A 22,259-nucleotide genomic window follows, 5' to 3' on the forward strand; every position below is an offset into this window, starting at 1 on the left:
GGTGATGGACCGTATCATGCCTGTGGTATTTTCACAGTATGTCATGGTCCAATTAGAGGAAGAGCGCTCATTAGTGCACTTGTGTCAAGGCAATAATGACAACAACAGGATCTGGTTTAAGTGACCGGGTTTCCCAAAACAGTCAGGGAAACACAGACAGGAAGGGTCATCAAATACCCCTCTATCACCCCATGGAAGAGTCAACAAATACCCCTCTATTAACCCATGAAGGGTCAACAAATACCCCTCTATCACCCCATGGAAGGGTCAACAAATACCCCTCTATCACCCCATGAAGGGTCAACAAATACCCCTCTATCACCCCATGAAGGGTCAACAAATACCCCTCTATTAACCCATGAAGGGTCAACAAATACCCCTCTATCACCCCATGAAGGGTCAACAAATACCCCTCTATCACCCCATGAAGGGTCAACAAATACCCCTCTATCACCCCATGGAAGGGTCAACAAATACCCCTCTATTAACCCATGAAGGGTCAACAAATACCCCATCACCCCTTGGAAGGGTCAACCAATCCCCCACTATCACCCCATGGAAGGGTCAACAAATACCCCTCTATTAACCCATGAAGGGTCAACAAATACCCCTCTATCACCCCATGGAAGGGTCAACAAACACAATGAAACAGCTGACTCAGAGGCAGTTGTTATGCAACTAAAAGTATTGTTTCGAAAAGAGGTTTTGGGCCACCCTTCCTCATCACCTCCATGACCTCAGCTCGGGGATCCCCTGGATCTACATTATTTAGTGCTTCAGTGTGTTCAGAGGATGACATGACAGCCTCCAGAGTAGAGACGCGTGGACCATCTGGATGAATGAATCAGTGTGTGCTTCCCCAACGACTCAGAGGTCAAACTCTCAGGTAAAACATGTGTAAAAAATGCGGGGCACCACGTAATGAGCTTGTATCACATTTCAAGAACAAGTTATCCCAGGTCGTTCATGCTTATAAAAAGGATTTTGTGTTTTATTTATTTGTTTTTGCGAGTTTCCACTGAGAACTTCCCAAACATGGGGGTTTGGTGTCAGTGAGTGGCCATCTGTCAGTCTTTTTAAGAGTCATAATTAATTCATGGCACTTTCAGAGGCATAATGGTCGTAATTGTCATATAATTATACAGGAAAAATAGCAATTCATCCGCTTCAAGTTCCGGGAGTTCCCTGTTATATAAGAGTCGTGATATAACATGTTATGGCAGTTATATATGACAGTCAACAACTGCTTAATGTAATAATAAGAACAAAATCTATTATAGATCAAGTAAAATTCCCATTTCCATTACTTTAGTATGCTACATGTTATGGCACACAGGCGGCATTTTGAGTACAGTAGAGATCTTACACAAACTGGTCATTTGGTCACATATACTGACAGAGATATGAAGATACTGTAAGCTTTTTACAGTTGAAGATTTTCTCCATAGGATCTGATGAATTAAAAATAACATCAAAATATTTAAATATACAAAAATTTGAAACATTTGAAATAGAAAGGTCATTCCAATCTAATCCTGAAGAAGCTGAATTTTTTAATATTAGAATAGCTGAATATATGAAGGAGATGAAAAGGGACAAAAAAGGTACGGAAGAAATAGAATAATAATATAAAGAAGTTTAATAAAGAAGACAAGAACAAGAGTTGGACTGCTGAAGCATTCCAACTAATGAATGCAGTTTTTAATTATTACAAAAACAACCAATGACCAGAGGCTCAGACTAAATTAATTAATTATTTGATCTTTTATTATTTCTTTGATTTAATTTGGAGCGCTGTAGTCTGGAATTATGTAGATAATGTGTAGATAACGCATAGATAATATTGTATAGATAATAATGTGTAGATAATGTTAAGATAATATATAGAAAATATGTATATATCATGTAAATAATGTGTAGATAATAATGTGTAGATAATGTTAAGATAATATATAGATAATATGTATATATCATGTAAATAATATGTAGATAATAATGTGTAGATAATAATGTGTAGATAATGTTAAGATAATATATAGATAATATGTATATTATGTAAATAATATGTAGATAATCAGCATATAATGTGAAGATAATGTGTAGATAATAGTGTGTAGATAGTGTGTAGATAATGTGTAGATAATAGTGTGTAGATAGTGTGTAGACAATAGTGTGTATATAGTGAGTGAGGGAGGGAGGGAGAGAGACTAAATAAATAAAAACTAAATACTAAAAAAACTAAAAACTAAATAGGTGGAGGTGGCAGGTGAAGGCGGAGGTGAGGTGGCAGGTGGAGGTGGGAGTTGGGAAGCAGGATCTGGAATGACATGATAGTGACAGGATGAAAACAACTAATCCAAAAAGGAAGGCGTGGAGCTAAACTGTTACAATATGTGATGGAACACAACTCATCAGCCTCAGGGGGTGAAATGGACCTGCTGACCTGCTGACCTGCTGACCTGCTGACCCCGGCGTGACGCGTCCCTCGACATCATCACTCGGCGTCTAAGATGACAAAACACAACACAGCCATCAATGGCGTGACAAAGTGGAAGAGCCAGAGCACATGTTGGAGAGTCTCCACATGTTCCATGTCTGATGTCCAACGGGCCTGGTTTCATTCAATTCAATTCACTTTATTTGTAGAGCCCGATTTCACAAATTACAAATGTGTCTCGGAGTGCTTTACAATCTGTACACATAGACATCCCTGACCTTTGACCTCACATGGGATCAGGAACAACTCCCAAACAACCCTTCAGGGGGGAAAAAGGTCAGAACCCTTGAGGAGAGAACAGAGGAGGATCCCTCTCCAGGATGGACAGAACAATAGATGTCATGTGACCAGAAGGAATCATTGCAGTTAAACACATTCAATGAATGTGACAGACTGGATGAAGAGTTCATAGTCAGCATATTCCACGATGGAGACCTCCACGATCCATCAGGCAGATGGAGGTAGAGAGGAGGAGTGGGCGGAGTCTCAACAGTGGGCGGAGTCTCAACAGGGCAGTGGCGTAGTCGGTGGCAGGAATTCCACGACCCAGACCTCGATGATCCATCGTATCCATTGTATCTTCTTTTAAAAGCCCTCTACACACACACACACACACACACACACACACACACACACGCTCTCTACAAATATACGTGGTGAGAAGGTCACCTGCTCTCGCCACCTGCTCTCCTTGCTGTTCGTCCTCCAGTTCCCTTTTGGACAGGGCGGCGACAATTTTCACGCAGACGCAGTCCGACCAGACATTAACGACCGTGTTGAGGCGGTCTCTGAAAGAGGGAAACCGTCGTGTGCTATGAAAGCAGAGAATACATCTGCGTGACGCTGTTGATGACGATTCGATGAAAGCAGTGGAACTTACAGGATCCATTCCACGGCGAACAAGATGGAGGCGTTCTCCGTGGGTAAGCCCGCCACCTCCAGAACGAAGAGCGTGGTCACGGCTCCCGTCGCCACGGCTCCCGTCGCCGGGACCCCTGCTGCGCTGAGGCTGGAGATGAAACACACCGGCTGCTCACTGAGCGACTCGAGTCGGTTGATGAAGACACAGTCATGCAAAACGGTTCTTCTCATGTCCTAAACATGCCGTATTACATCTTCCTGACCAATGCAACTACGGATGGTTTTTTAACATCGGTTTCACTCGAGGACCGAAGAGAGAGATTTAACCGCGACTCACCTGATTTCAATGATCCTGCTCAAGCTCAGTTCGATGCCGCTGAGCTGGGCGAGGAACACGACGGCGACCACGTCGTAAAGGGCCGACCCGTCCTTGTTGACGGTGGTCGCGATGGGCAACAAGAAGCGGGCGACTCGCGGGTCCACGTCGTTTCCCTCCTCACAGCATCGCAGAGTGACGGGCGCCGTGGCCGAGCTTTGAGACACAGCGCACGCTTTCTCGTCACGCACAAGGCACACGAGAGCAATCACACACGTGAAATCCCTTTGGTGTTAGTTGCTTTACAATATTTGTTTTCAAAGTATCTGGCGGACACCTGAAAAGATCTTGTATAATGTGAGCGGGAAGCAGGCAGCCTTTGGAAACATCTGGGGCCCCTTCAGAGACATTCTGCCATCTCTGGACTTGGCTGATCGTGGTGGTGTGAGCCTTCCTGGACCGCGTCAAGTTAAGCCCGCTGCAGGTTCTTTCTTTTGGTTTGGTTTTGGGGGGTCCACAATGATGTGTATGTTGTGAATACTGTATTGGTTTATGTGGATATAAATGTGTACGGATGGGTGCATGTAGATATGTGAATGAAAGGAAACTGAGAGCCATACAAGGGGAGGGGTGGGCTGGGGGAAAGTTTGTGTCATATATTTGTTTTGTTTTCTCCTTGTTTTCATCTTATGTTAAAAAAAACAACATCATTCTTGTGTGGTGTTTCTATAAGGCTATACATTTGTGTATTTTCTTTTTGTAAAATAATACTTTCAGTATAACAAACAGTAAATGCTGGCTATTTCACTACAAATATCCTGTAAAAAAATGTTTGTTAATAAAAATAAATCTTAAAAAAAAAAAAGTATCTGGCGGATGAACATACAGACACAGACTAGAAGCACAGCCTCAAATATCCTCGTACCTGGAGGAGCTCATCAGAGCAGTCAATAAGGCAAGGTGAACGCCCTTGATGCAATGCCACGGGTTGCATCTCACCAGGAGGCAGTACAAGGCCGGGAGAGCGACGCACCCGTGGATGAGGAGTCTGAAACACAGTTCAAGACACAATGATGACAGGAAATTAGCAGAAGGCTTCAGGCCCATTTGGTGTGTTTTAGTCTGACGGTGAAAACAATGGCGTGCGTGTGCTTGACAAACCAAAAGAACAAGCACGTTGTTCGTATGTTGGTGCACGTGAGGAAAGGAGAGCGTACCCGACAAAAACCACCAACACAAACTCTCCCAGTTTATGGATGGTCTCCAGATCGTACACCGCAAAGATATTGCTGGCAATTATGGAGCTCAATCCAAATGGCCAGAACCTGGAGAAAACACACAAAAAGAAAAGCAGAGGGAACCTCAATAACTTGGGACAGTAGTCTGATAATGCAATATTACTCCAAAAGAAAGGAAAAGGGGGAAAAACAAATATGATTGGGAATAAATATTGTACGAAATGCAACAATTATCTGAAACACTAACTGGTTATTTGTATTTGATTTTTATTTAACTAAGAGTAGCAGGGGGAAATATACTTTTTGTTCTAATAGAAAACCCTGCCAGAAGAAAAGATCCTGTTTTTAAAAGTCAAAGAGGAGCATAAACACTACGCTGAGGGATCTTTACTCAAGTTCTGTAAATAGGTGGAATATTCCAGCGTGGTATGGAATAAGCCGTTTCACTTCACCACTTGATTAATTTGACCACTTCTTTGCACAGCACGTTGACGGTCTTCATGTGGTCCACGATGACCTGGCCACTTTCCCCCATGCTCTTCAGGGCCACTCCAGTCAAAAGGGCGGACACGATCAGGCCCAGCGTGTTGGTGCCGTCCACATAGTGACCCTCCAGTTGCACAACAGTGTCATTCTGAAACAAGACGGGGGGGGTCAACATTCAGAGGGGTCTGAAGGCAACTACCACTACACTTCCAAAACACTTGATAGTGAGGAGGAAAAGATGTACCGTCTTCAGGCTAGAGTTTGAGTTCAACGAGTGATTTGCGAACCGCAGCCTCGTAGTCTTGTACTAAGAAAAGAAAGGAGAGTGTGTTCACGTAAATATGGCGTCGTCTCCCTCATATGGAAAAAGAGACGACATGGTCATAGAAATTAAAAAGATACCGTTTTGAAGGAACCCTGGACCACGTTACTTGGGAGCATGTTCCTTTTAAGAATAAAGAAGAGTGAAACAGATTAGGCAGCTTGCAAATGTTGACAAATCGCACACTGAATGCAGCTTGAACTCCGATGTCATGGCACTTCCTTCTCACCTCACGAGATCCATGAAGAAGTCCCTGAAGGTGAACTCTACCTCCGCCTGCTGATCGTCTTGGTCCTCGGTGTAAGCCGCCCCAGGCTTGATCACCAGAACCAGCATCAACCCTGCAAGCACGTGTTAGAGGTGAGCGTCAGAAGCGGCACGCGTGCTGCCGCTGGTCGACATGGTTCGTGACTTCATGAAACGATAGTTTAAATAGTCATTTTAAAAATTAGGTCCCGACTTCATTGGTCTAACGAGGTCTCGATTTGAAGGGATTTCTAAACACACAACCACCGTATTGAACAAGTTCTTTCTTTTTAGGTGTTAGACCTGGGCCATGGCTGTTTGGAACCAAAACTAAAGTGTTGCTCTTCAAGGATAATTCATAAACATACATCATAAAAAAACACAAAATGTGAAAATGACTGCGAAGGTTGATGACATATAAACACTTAAATAAAACAGGAAAGGGTCTTCAAGCAATAAAAAGTTGCTTCACGTTACATAAGTTCATTAGCTGTGTGATGTAGTCAGAAATGTGCACCAAAAAAACGAAAAGTAGAACCAAAACCGTAATAGAGTAACATTTCTCTTACCTATCAGCACAGCGACAACTGTCGTGAGGACAAAGATGAAGGCCGCACGCAGAGCGATCTTCATGGGCGCTCTCAGGTTTACTGTTCCTACATTGAAAAAAATAAAATAAAAGATAATAAAATAATCATATCCAAGGGTGCCTGTGATGTAAATGAAAAGCATTGCCAGAAAGCAGGGTTGAAATGGTACCCTCCTTCTGTATTCCCTATGTAGAAGATGGATACTAGATACGGGAGGGAGAAGTGAACCTCGGGTTTACCTAAAATGACACTCGTCACCATAAGAGGAAGAGAGACAGTCTTAAGGCTCGCCATCAGCAGCTCTCCTGGTAGGCGGAGGTAGTAGTGGCTCTCTTCTGAGTACGGGCGGAACGTCTTCATGCAGAAGCCCAATGTGGTGCCTGTGTGAAAAAAACAAAAACAACACAATATAATTACAATAAGCAAATGGTTTGAAATGCGTGAGACAAGGAATGGGAAAACATAACACAACGCTATACAGTTTTTTTCTCCATTGTTGACACAAAAACATAGAACAAAGGCCACAATTTTGAAAACTTGAAGCACTTTCATCAACAAGACTCAAGACTATTTTCACTTAAACATACATTATAAATCACCCAGGACAGACATCTTCAGAGCTGCTATTAAAGCTAAGTTACATCCCGCTGCACAATGATCATCGGAGCAATAAGTAAGCCTGAGCTTCAGATCAGCTGTAGCCTGGCTGCCTCCATGAAGAACACAATGTGGACGCAAAGACCAGCGTTTCCTGTGTTTAACACAATAATAGTTAGTTTGTATTTTTAATACATGTTGATGGTGCTAAAGGGAATAATACTTTTTAAAAGTTGTATGTTTTTTATGAAATTATAAATGGTATCAGAGCTTTGTTGAGTGCTCTATTCTGATTGGTCAAGTCTTGCAGTCCAGCGTTGCTATGACCAAGAGACCGTTGCTACGGACCAAGTGCAGGCTAGCTTAGCTTAGCTTAGCCCGCGAGCAAATAAAATAACTACCAAATAAATAAAATAATTTGCCTCAAACTATCTATTTATATATTTATTTGGGAAGTGGCCGTCTAATAAATTGGAGACCGTACAATAATTAACGTGGATTGCATACAAACCTGAGGCTAGTTAACAATACTGGTTATACAAAAATAATTGGTTGCTAGGCGCCGCACACTTTACTCAACACTCTCTTATCTCACCGTGTTGTCCAAATACAGACGGAACACAGTTACTCACCGACGATAACGGCCACCAGGCTTGATATGTTTAAATAATGTTGTCGGCAATTTGCCAGACATCTCTCGCCGCGGCTGAAGTCGTCTAGAGTCCATCGATCCGCCATTTTCTCAGTCTAACGGTTGGCTGGCGAGTCGCGTGTCCGTTAGTCCCCCGGACACGCGCACCAACGGCCTACAGACAGGGGTTTGAGATAAACTGTTTTTTCCAACATGCCCATAAACAAATAAAATAACATGGAACATTATATATATACAGGGTGGCCGCGGGTCCTTAACAAGTATTACATTGCTTTTCCTAAAAATAAGGCCTTAAAAAGTCTTTAATTGTCTTAAACTCAGATTGATCTTAAATGTGTGGTGTGCCATGTCATTACGAATACGAGGCAATCTGTTCCGCCAGGTCTAATATTTTGCGACTTTTCAGCCCAACGCGTCTGGTTACGATGGCCGTTTGAAAAATAGGATGAAGAATAGCTGTCATCGTGAATGCCGCTTGGTTTAATTTAGGAACACAGTGTCAAACCCTCCCATACACAAACTAATATAGCTGCTATATGAATTAAACAGTGGGACGGTACGTGTTCTCTTCCTATTTCCAACGGCTTTCTGTATCTACAACGACGGACGCGGTCGGTTCAAAGTCGCCAGTTAACACGGCCGCTTCTTAAACCGTAACCCCGGTCAGCTCTGCGGTGTCTCTGGTGTCACCATGGCAACGTCCCTTCTCTTAAAGGGGCCACGCGTATTCGGCCCTACAGGCCTATTCAACTAGCGGCCCGAGGGCCGGATGCAGCCCGTTTGAGTTTAACTACGGCCCGCAAGACTGCCTGCAAATCAGTATAGCTTGGTAAGAAAAAATAAAACTGACGGACACGCCTCTTTTATACATTGAGACATCTAACCCAGAGCCATTGAGTTTCACTGTTGCCTCAACCAAACCTGTATGGTTACATCTTTATGTTCCGCACCCGTGTTGGTTGCCGTGCCGGTTTTGTTAGCACGAATGTGGAACGAGCCCCCTGAACTCTTCAGGATTTAAAAACTTGACGAGAAGACAAATGCCACAGTATCTGTGACCTCCTCTGAGATCTATACGCGAGAATCCAAGCACAGATAGGTCTCTCGTCGGCAACGGAAAAAAACATTCAATCCTTTTTCACACCAAATAGCAGCAATTGGGAGTTGCTGTCATCAACGTTATTAATACCGAATCCACCGGGATTGCAGATGTGTGTGTGTGTGGGCGGTAAACTAAATCCCACAATGTCTTTCAGAACAAATGTATATATATATTTTTAGGTATGTGTTTTTTGACCTGCACATTACAAAATCAATATTATGTGTTGTGTATGAATTGCTTGTGTAGTCATGATCATCATTAGCTGCACTATATGACTATTAGGACTGAGAGTGATATATAGGAGCACTCAATATACTGCCGCTTCTTTTAACAACTTTTAAGAGCCATGTTGGTGAGGCACATGTCTGTCAACACACTGGTGGGTACCCTGAAGCTCTAAAGGACTACTCTATCCCAAAGGATCAAAACAAGCAAACAGAAAGTGTTACATACATTACAGATGTTTTGACTGTGTGCAAAAAGTAATGTGCATGCATGTCTTTCTGTATTGGTGGTTCATGACAGGCTCTATTTAGTGCCCCAAGAGGCTTGACTGCATAGGTGTAAACAAGTCAATAGATGAGCATTGATTTAGGAGAAATACAATTTTGTTGCTTATACAGGACTGTCTCAGAAAATTAGAATATTGTGATGAAGTTCTTTATTTTCTGTAATGCAATTAAAGAAACAAAAATGTCATGCATTCTGGATTCATTACAAATCAACTGAAATATTGCAAGCCTTTTATTCTTTTAATATTGCTGATTATGGCTTACAGCTTAAGAAAACTCAAATATCCTATCTCTAAATATTAGAATATCATGAAAAAGTATACTAGTAGGGTATTAAACAAATCACTTGAATTGTCTAATTAACTCGAAACACCTGCAAGGGTTTCCTGAGCCTTGACAAACACTCAGCTGGTATAAATCTTTTTTTTTACTTGGTCTGAGGAAATATAAAAATTTTATGAGATAGGATTTTAGAGTTTTCTTAAGCTGTAAGCCATAATCAGCAATATTATAAGAATAAAAGGCTTGCAATATTTCAGTTGATTTGTAATGAATCCAGAATGCATGACATTTTTGTTTTTTGAATTGCATTACAGAAAATAAAGAACTTTATCACAATATTCTAATTTTCTGAGACAGTCCTGTATATATATATATATAATATATAGTATATAATATATATATATATATATCTATATATTATATATGACATATATAATATAAATATATTTATATATTATATATGATAAATTATATATATTATATACATATATGTTTTAATCTGGTTCCAGTCCGGCGGAACACAGGAGCCATATCCCTCGGGTCGGTTTCCATTTAACTCTTCAACTGTTCGTATTTATGTGGGCGTAGCTCTGGAAAGAAACACCCAATGGGCTGCCAGTACGCTCTCTTAGCTCCGCCTTTTCCCCCACGGTTGCTCTGCCTACTACGCGGTACACTCTCTGATGGGCGGGAGCGGCAGCCAATCGGCGGCGCGCTGGGCGGGAGCGCTCGCGCGCACACTGAAAAACTGCCTGGCTGGATTTCCACTACGATGATCAAACCGTTCCGGCTGCGCACAAGTGTTCGGACCGCGGCCGCCGAGAACAGACTCTGGGGATGGAACATTTACGATAAAACGTCGGGGAAAAATTCCACGCAGGTATTTAATTTTCCGCCTTCTTCTTCTTCTTTTACCGCCTTCGTTACGTGAATATCATTCAAAAAGACCGAGCTAACGCTAGGCTATTAAACATATCGAGTTGGTGGAGCATGCTGGGACATCGGTGAATTGAACCCGAGTGGACCCGAGTAGACACGACTAGACACGAGTAGACACGACTAGTCTACACGTTTAAATGCAGCGTGTTGAACGAGCAACTTAACGAGAGACGACCGACGTGTGTGCTCTTTAAAATGAACGTTGAATACAACACAACGTGAACTTGCTGAGTCTCATGAGCCCATGTCCTCTGTCCAGAGAGGTGTTCAAGACTCAGCCTCACCTGTCGAGGTGGGACAGGTGGACTCATTTCAGCTATTTAAGTTAGATATTTAAGCCTTTTTTAAATAGCTTGTATAGAGGATTTTTTATCATATTGTTGTTCCTTTAAAAAAAAAGTTGTACGATGGCGTTTGTACAATCATGTCAAACCCACTAAGTTGTATTTGATGAAGTGGACATCTTAAAGGATCCATATACCCGATATAGTATAGGCACATTTAAATATGGGAAATACATGAATACTATTTAAATTAGATTGAATGGTGCAGTCCTTTTTAAAAATGTTGTTTTACTATTGCGTCTGTACAATCATATGAATCGATGACTTGATCCCTACCAAGACTGTGGCTGTCTATTAAAAAATAGGTTAAAAAACTCCATTTACAATCATGTGGACTGGTTATTAATATTGTTGCTGGTACTAATCCAAGCTGGAATCACTGATAATGATGCCTTCAGGAGCCAGTTGTATGTGTATTGTTGCATCACAGATCGGAGAAACATTTTGGGGTTTCTAGGTTGCCTGAGCCTGCAAATATGAACCAGTCCGTCCTGGATATGTGGATTCTGACGTCTGGGGGGTATCTTTGCCTCCATTGGAGAATCAACCTGGAGACGCAGCGTGGTCCAGCTCTTTGTGCACCTCAGGATGGACCGGATCAGACGGAGCTGAACTCTTTGGATCGTCTTTTTGATCCGACAACATTGGAGTAGTGTTTTATTTTTATATATTGTGCATTATGGCCTTAACTTTACCAAATGGACCCTCTTAAAAGACAAAATAATCTAAAAGTTTTGACCAACAGCCTGAAAATCAAACGCAGCCATTGGAGCCCATCATCGCTCTCAAATGACTGGCGGTTCTTTTTTAGTGTGACACTAAAACAACCATTTAAATGGTGAATGTTTTGCAGATATCGGTTTGTGTTTGTATATTTGGGTAAAAGTAGCTTTTGAATAGAGAACAGATGAAAAATATGCTCAAACGTGCATGTTAACTAAAGGTGTGGTGGTAACAACAGCCCTGAGTTCCTCTCTCTCAACATATGCCGGCTCTATTGTGTGTATGCAAGAAAAACAAATCATAATTTTAGGTTTTTGATGCACTTAATGTGCACAACTCTCAGGCGGTTGCACCAAATCAAGCAGCCCGGTGTTCCCCTTCAACTGCCCAGTGGACAGTTTTAATCTCAAGCCGCTGAAATAACAACACGCCGCATCATTTGTGTCTTCACACTGCAGCACACCTGTCTTCTTCTTCTGCTCCGCCGCGCTGTCGGCCGGGCGGTTTCCCCCCCCCCTCTCTCTCTTTGTGTGTCTCTCTCTCTCTCTCTCTGTGTGTGTGTCTCTCTCTCTCTCTCTGCCTCTCTCTCTCTCTCTGTGTCTCTCTCTCTCTCTCTGTCACTCTCTCTGTGTCTCTCTCTCTTTCTTGAGTCGTTCTGGGATGCATTGTTTACCTCATGGATATGTTTTTAGAGATTCAGTTGAAGTTGAACTCTCTAAGGAAATGGTTCTCTAAAGAACCCTGGTTTGAAAGGTTCTCTGTGGAACCAGAAATGGTTGTTCTATGGCATCACTCTGAAGAACCATGTTGGGTTCCTGATGGCTCCCTCATGGTTCTGTGTGTGGATGCCAGACACCATGATGAGTATCCCACCATGTTGCGTAGCCATCGTAGCTCTTAGCTCCTCTGTGGCGCGTTCACTGGACGTCGAGACAGGAGCAACGTTTTCATTGGCTACTGATGACACGTTGTTCTTTTTGGCGTGTGAGAGCAACGTGGAGGTCGTTCTTTAATACCTGGACCTGACTAAAGGAATGGTTGTAGGCGGGTTAGTATACGGTGTGTTTGTGGAGCCGGACAGAAGGACGCGTGGGACACACTCCAGACTCACGCTCCAGACTCACGCTTTGCATCTGTATTTGAATGCATCGCCGTGTTAATGTGCACACAGTTGCAGCCATGCATAGCTAATCTTTGACACATGGGGATCTTCTTTCTATTACTTATTGTGTCCCCCCCCCCCCCCCCCCACACACTGGCTCTCTTACAACGCACTATTTGGTGCCAGTGACACATATTAATGATGCATGTGTGGCCTCTCGTATGTAGGCTATAGTGCTGCGAGGTCTTCCACAAGCAGGCCAGAACCACGAGGCCAGAACCATGCTAACCTCACGACACAAACAAAACTCCTGAGTACTTTTTTAATTCAGAGTGCAATTATGAAAACATGTTTAGAAGCACAGGCTCCCTGCTGTGAAATGGTGTAGCTTTTTGTTGTTGTTGGTGTAAAGCCATGACCTCAGCACCTAGCCAAGGTCTGCTCTGTGGCAGATGGGTCGGGCCTGGGGCAGAATACGGATCTGGTTCTGGGTTACTGGATCATTTTTTATGCTTTATGCGCAAAAAACGGTGAAAAGGAGAAATAAATAAAAAATGTGTTCATATAGCACAAAGGAGGGGGATCCCCTCAGCTAGCTACCTGCTCTCTCTCTCTCTCTCTCTCAGCCTCTCTCTCTCTCTCTCTCTCTCTCTCTCTCTCTCTCTCTCTCAGCCTCTCTCTCAGAATCTCTCTCTCTCTCTCTCTCTCTCTCTCTCTCTCTCTCAGCCTCTCTCTCTCTCTCTCTCAGCCTCTCTCTCAGAATCTCTCTCTCTCTCAGAATCTCTCTCTAAGCCTCTCTCTCTCTCTCTCTCTCTCTCTCTCAGCCTCTCTCTCTCTCTCGCTCATGCCAGGGTCTTGAGTGATGCCGCCTGTCACACAGACTCTGAATGTGATGCTGTGACAGTGTCACATTCAGAGGACAGGACAATGGGGAGATCCAGCCTGGGCTCTCTCTCTCTCTGTCTCTCTCTCTCTCTCTCTCTGTGTCTCTCTCTCTGTCTCTGTCTCTGTCTCTCTCTCTGTCTCTCTCTCTCTCTCTGTCTCTCTCTCTCTCTCTCTGTGTCTCTCTCTCTCTGTGTCTCTCTCTCTCTCTCTCTCTCTCTCTCTCTGTCTCTCTCTCTCTCTCTCTCTCTCTGTGTCTCTCTCTGTGTCTCTCTCTCTCTCTCTCTCAACGCTCGGCCTCTTTAAGAGCACTGAGCTTGTCGCAGGGCTGAAGCTGCTTCGGCCCCCGAAGCCTCTGAAGCTGCCTCGGCCTCTGAAGCCTCTGAAGCTGCTTCGGCCCCTGAAGCTGCTTCGGCCCCTGAAGCCTCTGAAGCTGCTTCGGCCCTTGGCTCATGCACCAGGCTGTACCTGATGAGGTCGCTGGTGGCAGCGCGTCACATTTAAAGGGCTCTCGTGTTTCTGCTGACGCATTTTGCTTTTGTGGGCCGTGTTGACAATTACAGGGCGCTGAAGATGATGAAGACGATGGTCATCTTTCTCTTCATAGACTCAGTGACTCACCACCAGTGAGAATAAAGTACGGTCATGGTCTGGTCATTTGGTCTGCAGCTCGGCTTCGTACCAACATTTAGTGACTAACTTCTCGTTGTTTTGATTAAATCATATATTTTAGTTTTTTCAAAACCCAAAGATATTCACTTCAACGATATAAAACACATTTTGGCTTTCTGCTCGATGAATGACTCCAACGGTTCATCGATTCTGCTAATTGTCGAGAACAATTTGCAGATCTACATCAAATGTCTTTTCAATTTTTTTTGTAGCGTCCTCTCTCAGCCAGAGGATGGAGAGGCGTGTGGAGGTGTGGAGGTGTTGACCTCCCTCTCCTCCTGAAGGACGGACGTCTGTTGGTAGATTCCTGGCAGAAGAAAGAGGGAATAGAAACGTTAGTGCTTCTGTGTGGGCGGAGAGGACGCTTCACTTCCACAGGAGAATAAAGGTGGTGGTGTTTGACAAGATACTTTATCTCCCTCCGTCTGAGTGAGATACTTTGTCCTCTAATTCAAAGCAGCCGTCTGTGTGGAGGTCAGAGCGTCTCCAGTAGCTTTATTTTAGAGGTCAGTGTCTCCCCACTGACTGAACTCCAGGAGCATTGAAACATAAATTAGTGGCATATTTTTAAACTTGTGAAATAACTTTTAACCTGTGTTCAAAAATAATAAATATACTTATTTAGGCTCACAGGATATGAGCAACTGTCATAAAGATGTCAATAATAAAACTATTCTCTCTCTCTGTGTCTCTCTCTCTCTGTGTCTCTCTCCGTGTGTCTCTCCTTCTCTCTCTCTCTCTCTTTGTGTGTCTCTCTCTCTGTGTCTGTCTCTCTCTCTCTGTTTTTGTCATTCTCTTTCTGTCTCCCTCCCCCTCTCCATGTGTCACTCTCTTTCTAAGTCTCTCCCCCCCCCCCCCCTTCTGTTTCTGGAGCATGCTGTGTCGAAAACAATCAGGATGTTTTTTTATATAAGAAGTAAATTAGCTGCGTTGTTACCTTCGCATTGAAAATGCGGAAGGTTATGTTTTGATCGCCATTTATTTGTATGTGTTATTCGCAGAACTCAAAAAGTATTGAATCGCATGGAATTTGGTGGGATGATTGGTTATTATCCGGGAACAGTTGATTAGATTTTGGGATCAATCGGGTCAAAGGTCATGAACAGGTCAAATCTTCTTGAATGGCATGAAATTTGGTGGGATGATTGGTTATTATCCGGGGACCATTTGATTAGATTTTGGGATCAATCGGGTCAAAGGTCAAGGTCATGGAAAGGTCAAAATCATTTTTTTACCATAGCACGATACATTTGTGTCCAATTGGCATGCAACTAATGCCAAAATGTTCATAATTAAATGCCCAATCTTGTGATATGCGAAGGTATGCGCTCTACCGAGTGCCCGTTCTAGTTAACGGTGTTTCAATCTGGCGCTCCAGGTTTCCACCGGAGCGACAGAGTCCTCTGCTCCCATCCCGGTGTTCCCGTCTGGGACCCCCTGCCGGGCCGGAGCGCTCTGCGTCGGCACCGTGACTCATCGGCTTCTGTTGCAGGACTTCAGGATTCATCCAGGAGACGTTCTCCTGGGAACGCTTCCAACAAGTTCATGAGTAAAACGTCTTTCCCCACATTTAACTTTTGACACAATTTGAACATATAACAAATGTCCATGGAAATTACAAATAGTTTTCGCTCAACCATAGTTAAAATATTATACCTGTGTGCGCGCATCACGGCTGAGCGATGCGCGCGCCACTCGCTGCGAGTGCTCTCTGATCGCTCTTTTAATGAAGTATCGATACTACAAATATGCTAAATCACATCGTTTTTAACGTACGGGTACTTTGTTAGTATCGCTACACCGTGCAGCGTGACGGCAGCAGATGTAGCGGACTAACATTCAAGCTAACCTAACTTCCCAAACGCTGTGGACATCTGAACGCTGATTGGCCGAGACGCGACACGTCCCATCAAAGATGTTTTATTGCGAAGAGCACCACTCCACATTTTCTCCGCGTCTCACTGCAATCTCAACGGCAGCGGGCCAGGTGAAAAAAATAATAAATCGGAACGCGTCTCTGGTATTGTTCAGGGGGCCGGTCCAAATGGGGAGGTGGGCCGGATCCGGCCCGCGGGCCGTAGTTTGGGGACCACTGCTCTAGACTTCCTGTTCCTGCAGGAACGACTCTCTGGGAACTAGTTTATTGGTCGGAGCTTTCAAGGTATTTTATTGTGAAGGACATACTTACAGACTGAACTCAAAGGCTCTTTCATTCTCGCACATTTTTCCGCGCTGCAAGTGAACGCACCTTAACTGAAAAGACTTGCATGTTTATTCTTTTAATCAAACGATTTTCTCTTATTAATTTATGTCATTTAAGGTTATAAACTGTGGATGAACCTGTTAATTGGTCATGTGGATGAACCTGTTCATTGGTCATGAGGATGAACCTGTTCATTGGTCATGTGGATGAACCTGTTCATTGGTCATGAGGATGAACCTGTTCATTGGTCATGAGGATGAACCCTGTTCATTGGTCATGTGGATGAACCTGTTCATTGGTCATGTGGATGAACCTATTCATTGGTCATGTGGATGAACCTGTTCATTGGTCATGAGGTTGAACCTGTTCATTGGTCATGAGGATGAACCCTGTTCATTGGTCGTGAGGATGAACCTGTTCATTGGTCGTGAGGATGAACCTATACATTGGTCGTGTGGATGAACCTGTTCATTGGTCATGAGGATGAACCCTGTTCATTGGTCATGTGGATGAACCTGTTCAATTCAATTCAGTTTATTTGTATAGCCCAATTTCACAAATTACAAATTTGTCTCGGAGTGCTTTACAATCTGTACACATAGACATCCCTGCCCCAAAACCTCACATCGGACCAGGAAAAACTCCCAAATAACCCTTCAGGGGGGAAAAAGGGAAGAAACCTGGAGGAGAGCAACAGAGGAGGATCCCTCTCCAGGATGGACAGATGCAATAGATGTAATGTGTACAGAAGGACAGATTTAGAGTTAAAATACATTCAATGAATATGACAGAGTGTATGAATAGTTCATAGTAGGCATATTCCACGATGGAGACCTCCACGATCCATCAGGCAGATGGCGGTGTGGAGGAGTGGGCGGAGTCTCAACAGTAGGCGGAGTCTCAACAGGACAGTAGGCGTAGTCAGGAGCAGGAATTCCACGACCCAGACCTCAATGATCCATCAGGCAGATAGGATCTATGCCGTCTCATAGGGTCCGATGACCCCATGAGACGTGAAGTCAAAAGGACTCCGGGGAGAAAGCAGAGTTAGTAACGTGTGATTGAGAGATGAAAATTCATCCTTAAGGAGAGAAAAAAGAGGAGATAGGTACTCAGTGCATCCTAAACGTCCCCCGGCAGCTATAAGCCTATAGCAGCATATCAAGGGGCTGGACCAGGGCAAACCTGATTCAGCCCTAACTATAAGCTCTGTCAAAGAGGAAGGTCTTAAGTCTACTCTTAAACGAGGTGACTGTGTCTGCCTCCCGGACTGAAATTGGAAGCTTGTTCCATAAAAGAGGAGCTTGATAACTAAAGGCTCTGGCTCCCATTCTACTTTTTAAGACTCTAGGAACTACAAGTAGTCCCGCATTTAGTGAGCGTAGCTCTCTAGTGGGGCAATATGGTACTACAAGCTCCTTAAGATATGATGGTGCATCACCAATCAAGGCTTTGTACGTTAAGAGAAGAATTTTAAAAGTGATTCTTGATTTTACTGGGAGCCAGTGCAGAGCAGCTAGTGCAGGAGTGATGTGATCTCTTTTCTTAGTTTTAGTGAGAACACGAGCTGCAGCATTCTGGATCAACTGGAGGGACCTAAGAGATTTATTAGAGCAGCCCGACAATAAGGAGTTGCAGTAATCCAGTCTCGAAGTAACGAACGCGTGAACCAATTTTTCTGCATCTTTTTGAGACAAGATGTGCCTGATTTTTGAAATATTACGTAGATGAAAGAATGCAGTCCTTGAGATGTTCTTTACGTGGGAGTTAAAGGACAAGTCCCGATCAAAGATAACGCCAAGATTCTTTACAGTGGTATTGGATGCCAGGGCAATGCCGTCTACAGAATCCACATCACCAGATAATTGATCTCTGAGGTGCTCAGGGCCGATTAAAATTACTTCGGTTTTGTCTGAGTTTAACATCAAGAAGTTGCAGGTCATCCATGTTTTTATGTCTTTAAGACATGCTTGAATTTTACCGAGTTGGTTGCTCTCCTCTGGTTTTATCGATAGATATAGTTGAGTATCATCTGCATAACAATGAAAGTTTATGGAGTGTTTCCTGATAATATTGCCCAAAGGAAGCATGTATAAGGTAAATAAAATTGGTCCAAGCACAGAACCTTGTGGAACTCCGTGATTAACGTTGGTGGTTATCGAGGCGTCATCGTTTACAAATACAAACTGAGATCGATCTGATAAATAGGATTTAAACCAAATTAGTGCCGTGCCTGAAATGCCAATCGACTGCTCCAGTCTCTGTAACAGGATGTCATGGTCAATGGTGTCGAATGCAGCACTAAGGTCTAACAAGACCAGGACAGAGAGGAGTCCTTTATCTGCTGCCATTAAGAGGTCATTTGTAATTTTCACCAGTGCCGTCTCGGTGCTGTGGTGTTTTCTAAATCCTGATTGAAATTTCTCAAATAAACTATTATGATGTAGAAAGTCGCACAACTGATTTGCGACCACTTTCTCAAGGATCTTGGAGAGGAAGGGGAGGTTAGAGATCGGTCTGTAGTTAGCCAATACCTCTGGATCCAGAGTGGGCTTCTTCAGGAGAGGTTCATTGGTCATGTGGATGAACCTGTTCATTGGTCATGAGGATGAACCTGTTCATTGGTCATGAGGATGAACCTGTTCATTGGTCATGTGGATGAACCTGTTCATTGGTCATGAGGATGAACCTATACATTGGTCATGTGGATGAACCTGTTCATTGGTCATGTGGATGAACCCTGTTAAACACATGTGTTCTCCCTCTGTTGTAGGTTCCTGTGACTCTGGGTGAAGATGACCTTCTTTCAGAACAACTTCTGGGTAAGTGTCCAAACGAGTCGTCATAACGACGGAGCTCATGCTGCTCCAGTGATCAGGAGTTTACACTTTTATAACTCGATAGTTTCTGAGCATTTAACTTTAATCTCTTATTACTGGCTCCTGATATCCTGGAGATTTAAAGATAAGAGCAAGCTGTTCTGAGGCGGGACGGCTCCAGTAGTATTCTGTTTGTTCAAGTCCTGTATACGTCTCTTTCTTTTGCCTGCACACACACAAACACACTCGCACTCACACAACAGTGTGTGGTCATAGAAACGCACACAAACGGCCACTTAATGCCTGCTTCTCGGTTTAATGATGACGTTGTTGTTCGTCTCGCTGAGTCGGGAGGGTTTTCCTTTGGGGTGAAGACCAGTAAACTCTCTCCTCCTCCTCCTCTGTCCCTCCCTCTCTCCTTCTCTTCTCGTGTACCTCTCCACCATTCCTCTGTTCTTAACCTCCACCCTTTGTCACTCTCTCTGTTTTTCCTCATGTTTTTATATGGAAGCCCATTTACGCCCCATGGAAATTAATTAGGATCCTGTAAGTCATAATTATGACTTAGCAGACTTAGCGTCTCATAATTATGATGTAGCAAACTTAGCATCTCACAGGTCATGTGGATGAGCTCTATCCTCCACATGACCTCTATCATCCACATGACCTCTATTCACATGACCTCTATCCTCCACATGACCTCTATCATCCACATGACCTCTATCCTCCACATGACCTCTATTCACATGACCTCTATCCTCCACATGACCTCTATCATCCACATGCCCTCTATCATCCACATGACCTCTATCCTCCACATGCCCTCTATCATCCACATGACCTCTATCCTCCACATGACCTCTATCATCCACATGACCTCTATCATCCACATGCCCTCTATCATCCACATGACCTCTATTCACATGCACTCTATCATCTACATGCTCTCTATCCTCCACATGACCTCTATTCACATGCCCTCTATCATCCACATGAACTCTATCATCTACATGACCTCTATCCTCCACACGACCTCTATCATCCACATGCCCTCTATCATCCACATGCCCTCTATCATCCATATGACCTCTATCCTCCACATGACCTCTATTCACATGCCCTCTATCATCCACATGAACTCTATCATCTACATGACCTCTATCATCCACATGCCCTCTATCATCCACATGACCTCTATCCTCCACATGCCCTCTATCATCCACATGACCTCTATCATCCACATGACCTCTATCATCCACATGCCCTCTATTCACATGCCCTCTATCATCTACATGCACTCTATCATCTACATGCCCTCTATCCTCCACATGACCTCTATTCACATGCCCTCTATCATCCACATGAACTCTATCATCTACATGACCTCTATCCTCCACACGACCTCTATCATCTACATGCCCTCTATCCTCCACATGACCTCTATCATCCACACGACTTCTATCCACCGCTTCCTCCGACGCGCCTCGGGGAGGTGGATCTCTCCGGCCCGCCCACGCTGCACATCAGTGTCAACGCCATCACATGATGACTTGTTGTTGCTCCCCATGTTATTGACACCTCTGTTCGGGCCGCTCCACCCGCAGTCAGCAGAAAACGAGTTCCTGCGAGTCAGCGAAACTCGTCCTGAAGTGTCGGCGATGTTGGTGACGCAGCGCTGGAGCGTGTCCAGCTCTGCTTCTGACCGCTGCAGCCGCACTGTGTGGTCGTGTTGTTCTCGCAGCTCCACTTTAAAACCTTCTGCTTCTGTAGTTTAGTTGCATCTTTGTGTGTTTTGTGTGCATATTTCTTCCCGCTCAAGTTTGGGGTCACCCTGACAATTTGGTGTTTTCCATGTAAACTCACTTTTATTTATCTAATGAATATAAAATCTAGTCCAGACGTTGACGAGGTTATAAATAATGATGTTTATAGTAAATATTAATGTAGTTCTTCTTGTGGCTCAAAGGAAGGCCAGTTTTATAGCTCCTCTCAGCAACATAACTGTTTTCAGCTGTGCTCACATAAAAAGGGTTTAAAGGGTTTTCTACCCCTCTGCTAGTCTTCTAAGGCGATAACACAATGTCCCATTAGAACACTGGAGATGGGCCTCTACCAGTGGCGGGCCGTGCATTTTCTATCTAGGCCTTCAATGCCGTCTTACTACAGCTGAACAACCTAATATAAGATATTAGTTCACCAGTGTTCCGGTGCGGGGCTTTTATTGTGAAGGAGCAGACGGAAAAAGATAAAGTTGTCGTTTCTTGTGTTATTAAGTAACGTAAAACCCTCAGTTACACTGAGAATTCAGAGAATCGTATATTTCTATCGATGTATGTGTGTGTATTTATACACACACATACATCGATATAAATATGATGAAGATGAATGTTCCTGTTTACCCAAACACATGACACAATTAATGAGTCTTTTCAATATGTCCCTCTTGTTCTGTACCTGTTCATTGTGCAGCTCCGTTGCCGCGTGTTCGTTGATCTGTAGATCCGCTCCGTGTCCCCAAAAGTTGTCAAAGCACCGATGCTTGTAGGTGCCGAGTCGTACTCTGGTGTCTCGTTGCTGCCTCGGTTAGACAACTCAAGTTTCAAAGCCAGTGTGGCTCCCAACACCAAATCGATCACTTGCAACAGGCATCCCCAGCAGTCCGGTGTGCAGAGCTTCTCGGAGCCTGAGCCATCGGTAGCGCTCGTAGTTGGAACTTTGAAAGTGGCGAACGAACCCCTGTCCCGCCTGTGACGGGCTTTGTAGCGTCGGCGTCGGTCTTAAAGTTCGTTGAGAATGGCCTTATAATTATATCCTCGACCAAATCGATATCTTCTCCTCCTTCCGCCATTGTGGGTTGAACAAACAGCTTAGTAG

At 43.8% G+C, this 22,259-nt stretch overlaps 2 protein-coding genes across 2 annotated transcripts in view; one reads left to right on the forward strand and one right to left on the reverse strand.

Annotated features, from left to right (window-relative positions):
- Nucleotides 1–2,494: 2,494 nt before the first annotated feature.
- LOC130194117 (excitatory amino acid transporter 3-like) lies at nt 2,495–14,145 on the reverse strand. Its single transcript, XM_056415009.1, has 11 exons — nt 13,983–14,145; nt 6,796–6,936; nt 6,536–6,622; nt 5,955–6,061; nt 5,365–5,546; nt 4,892–4,999; nt 4,600–4,722; nt 3,696–3,890; nt 3,378–3,506; nt 3,167–3,285; nt 2,495–2,505 (listed from the first exon to the last, which is right to left on the reverse strand). Exons 1-11 carry the CDS (start codon nt 14,143–14,145, stop codon nt 2,495–2,497), a joined length of 1,365 nt encoding a protein of 454 aa, XP_056270984.1.
- The window catches only part of fcho1 (FCH and mu domain containing endocytic adaptor 1), a 35,973-nt gene continuing 24,153 nt past the window's right edge, over nt 10,440–22,259 (forward strand). The window contains exons 1-2 of the mRNA XM_056415336.1: nt 10,440–10,581; nt 19,340–19,388. Of these exons, the coding sequence (XP_056271311.1) occupies nt 19,362–19,388 (27 nt within the window). The 5' untranslated portion in view covers nt 10,440–10,581; nt 19,340–19,361. The remainder of the gene's footprint in view (nt 10,582–19,339; nt 19,389–22,259) is intronic.

The sequence above is a fragment of the Pseudoliparis swirei genome, chromosome 5 (assembly GCF_029220125.1).
Source record: "Pseudoliparis swirei isolate HS2019 ecotype Mariana Trench chromosome 5, NWPU_hadal_v1, whole genome shotgun sequence".
In the NCBI taxonomy this organism is placed as follows: Eukaryota; Metazoa; Chordata; class Actinopteri; order Perciformes; family Liparidae; genus Pseudoliparis; species Pseudoliparis swirei.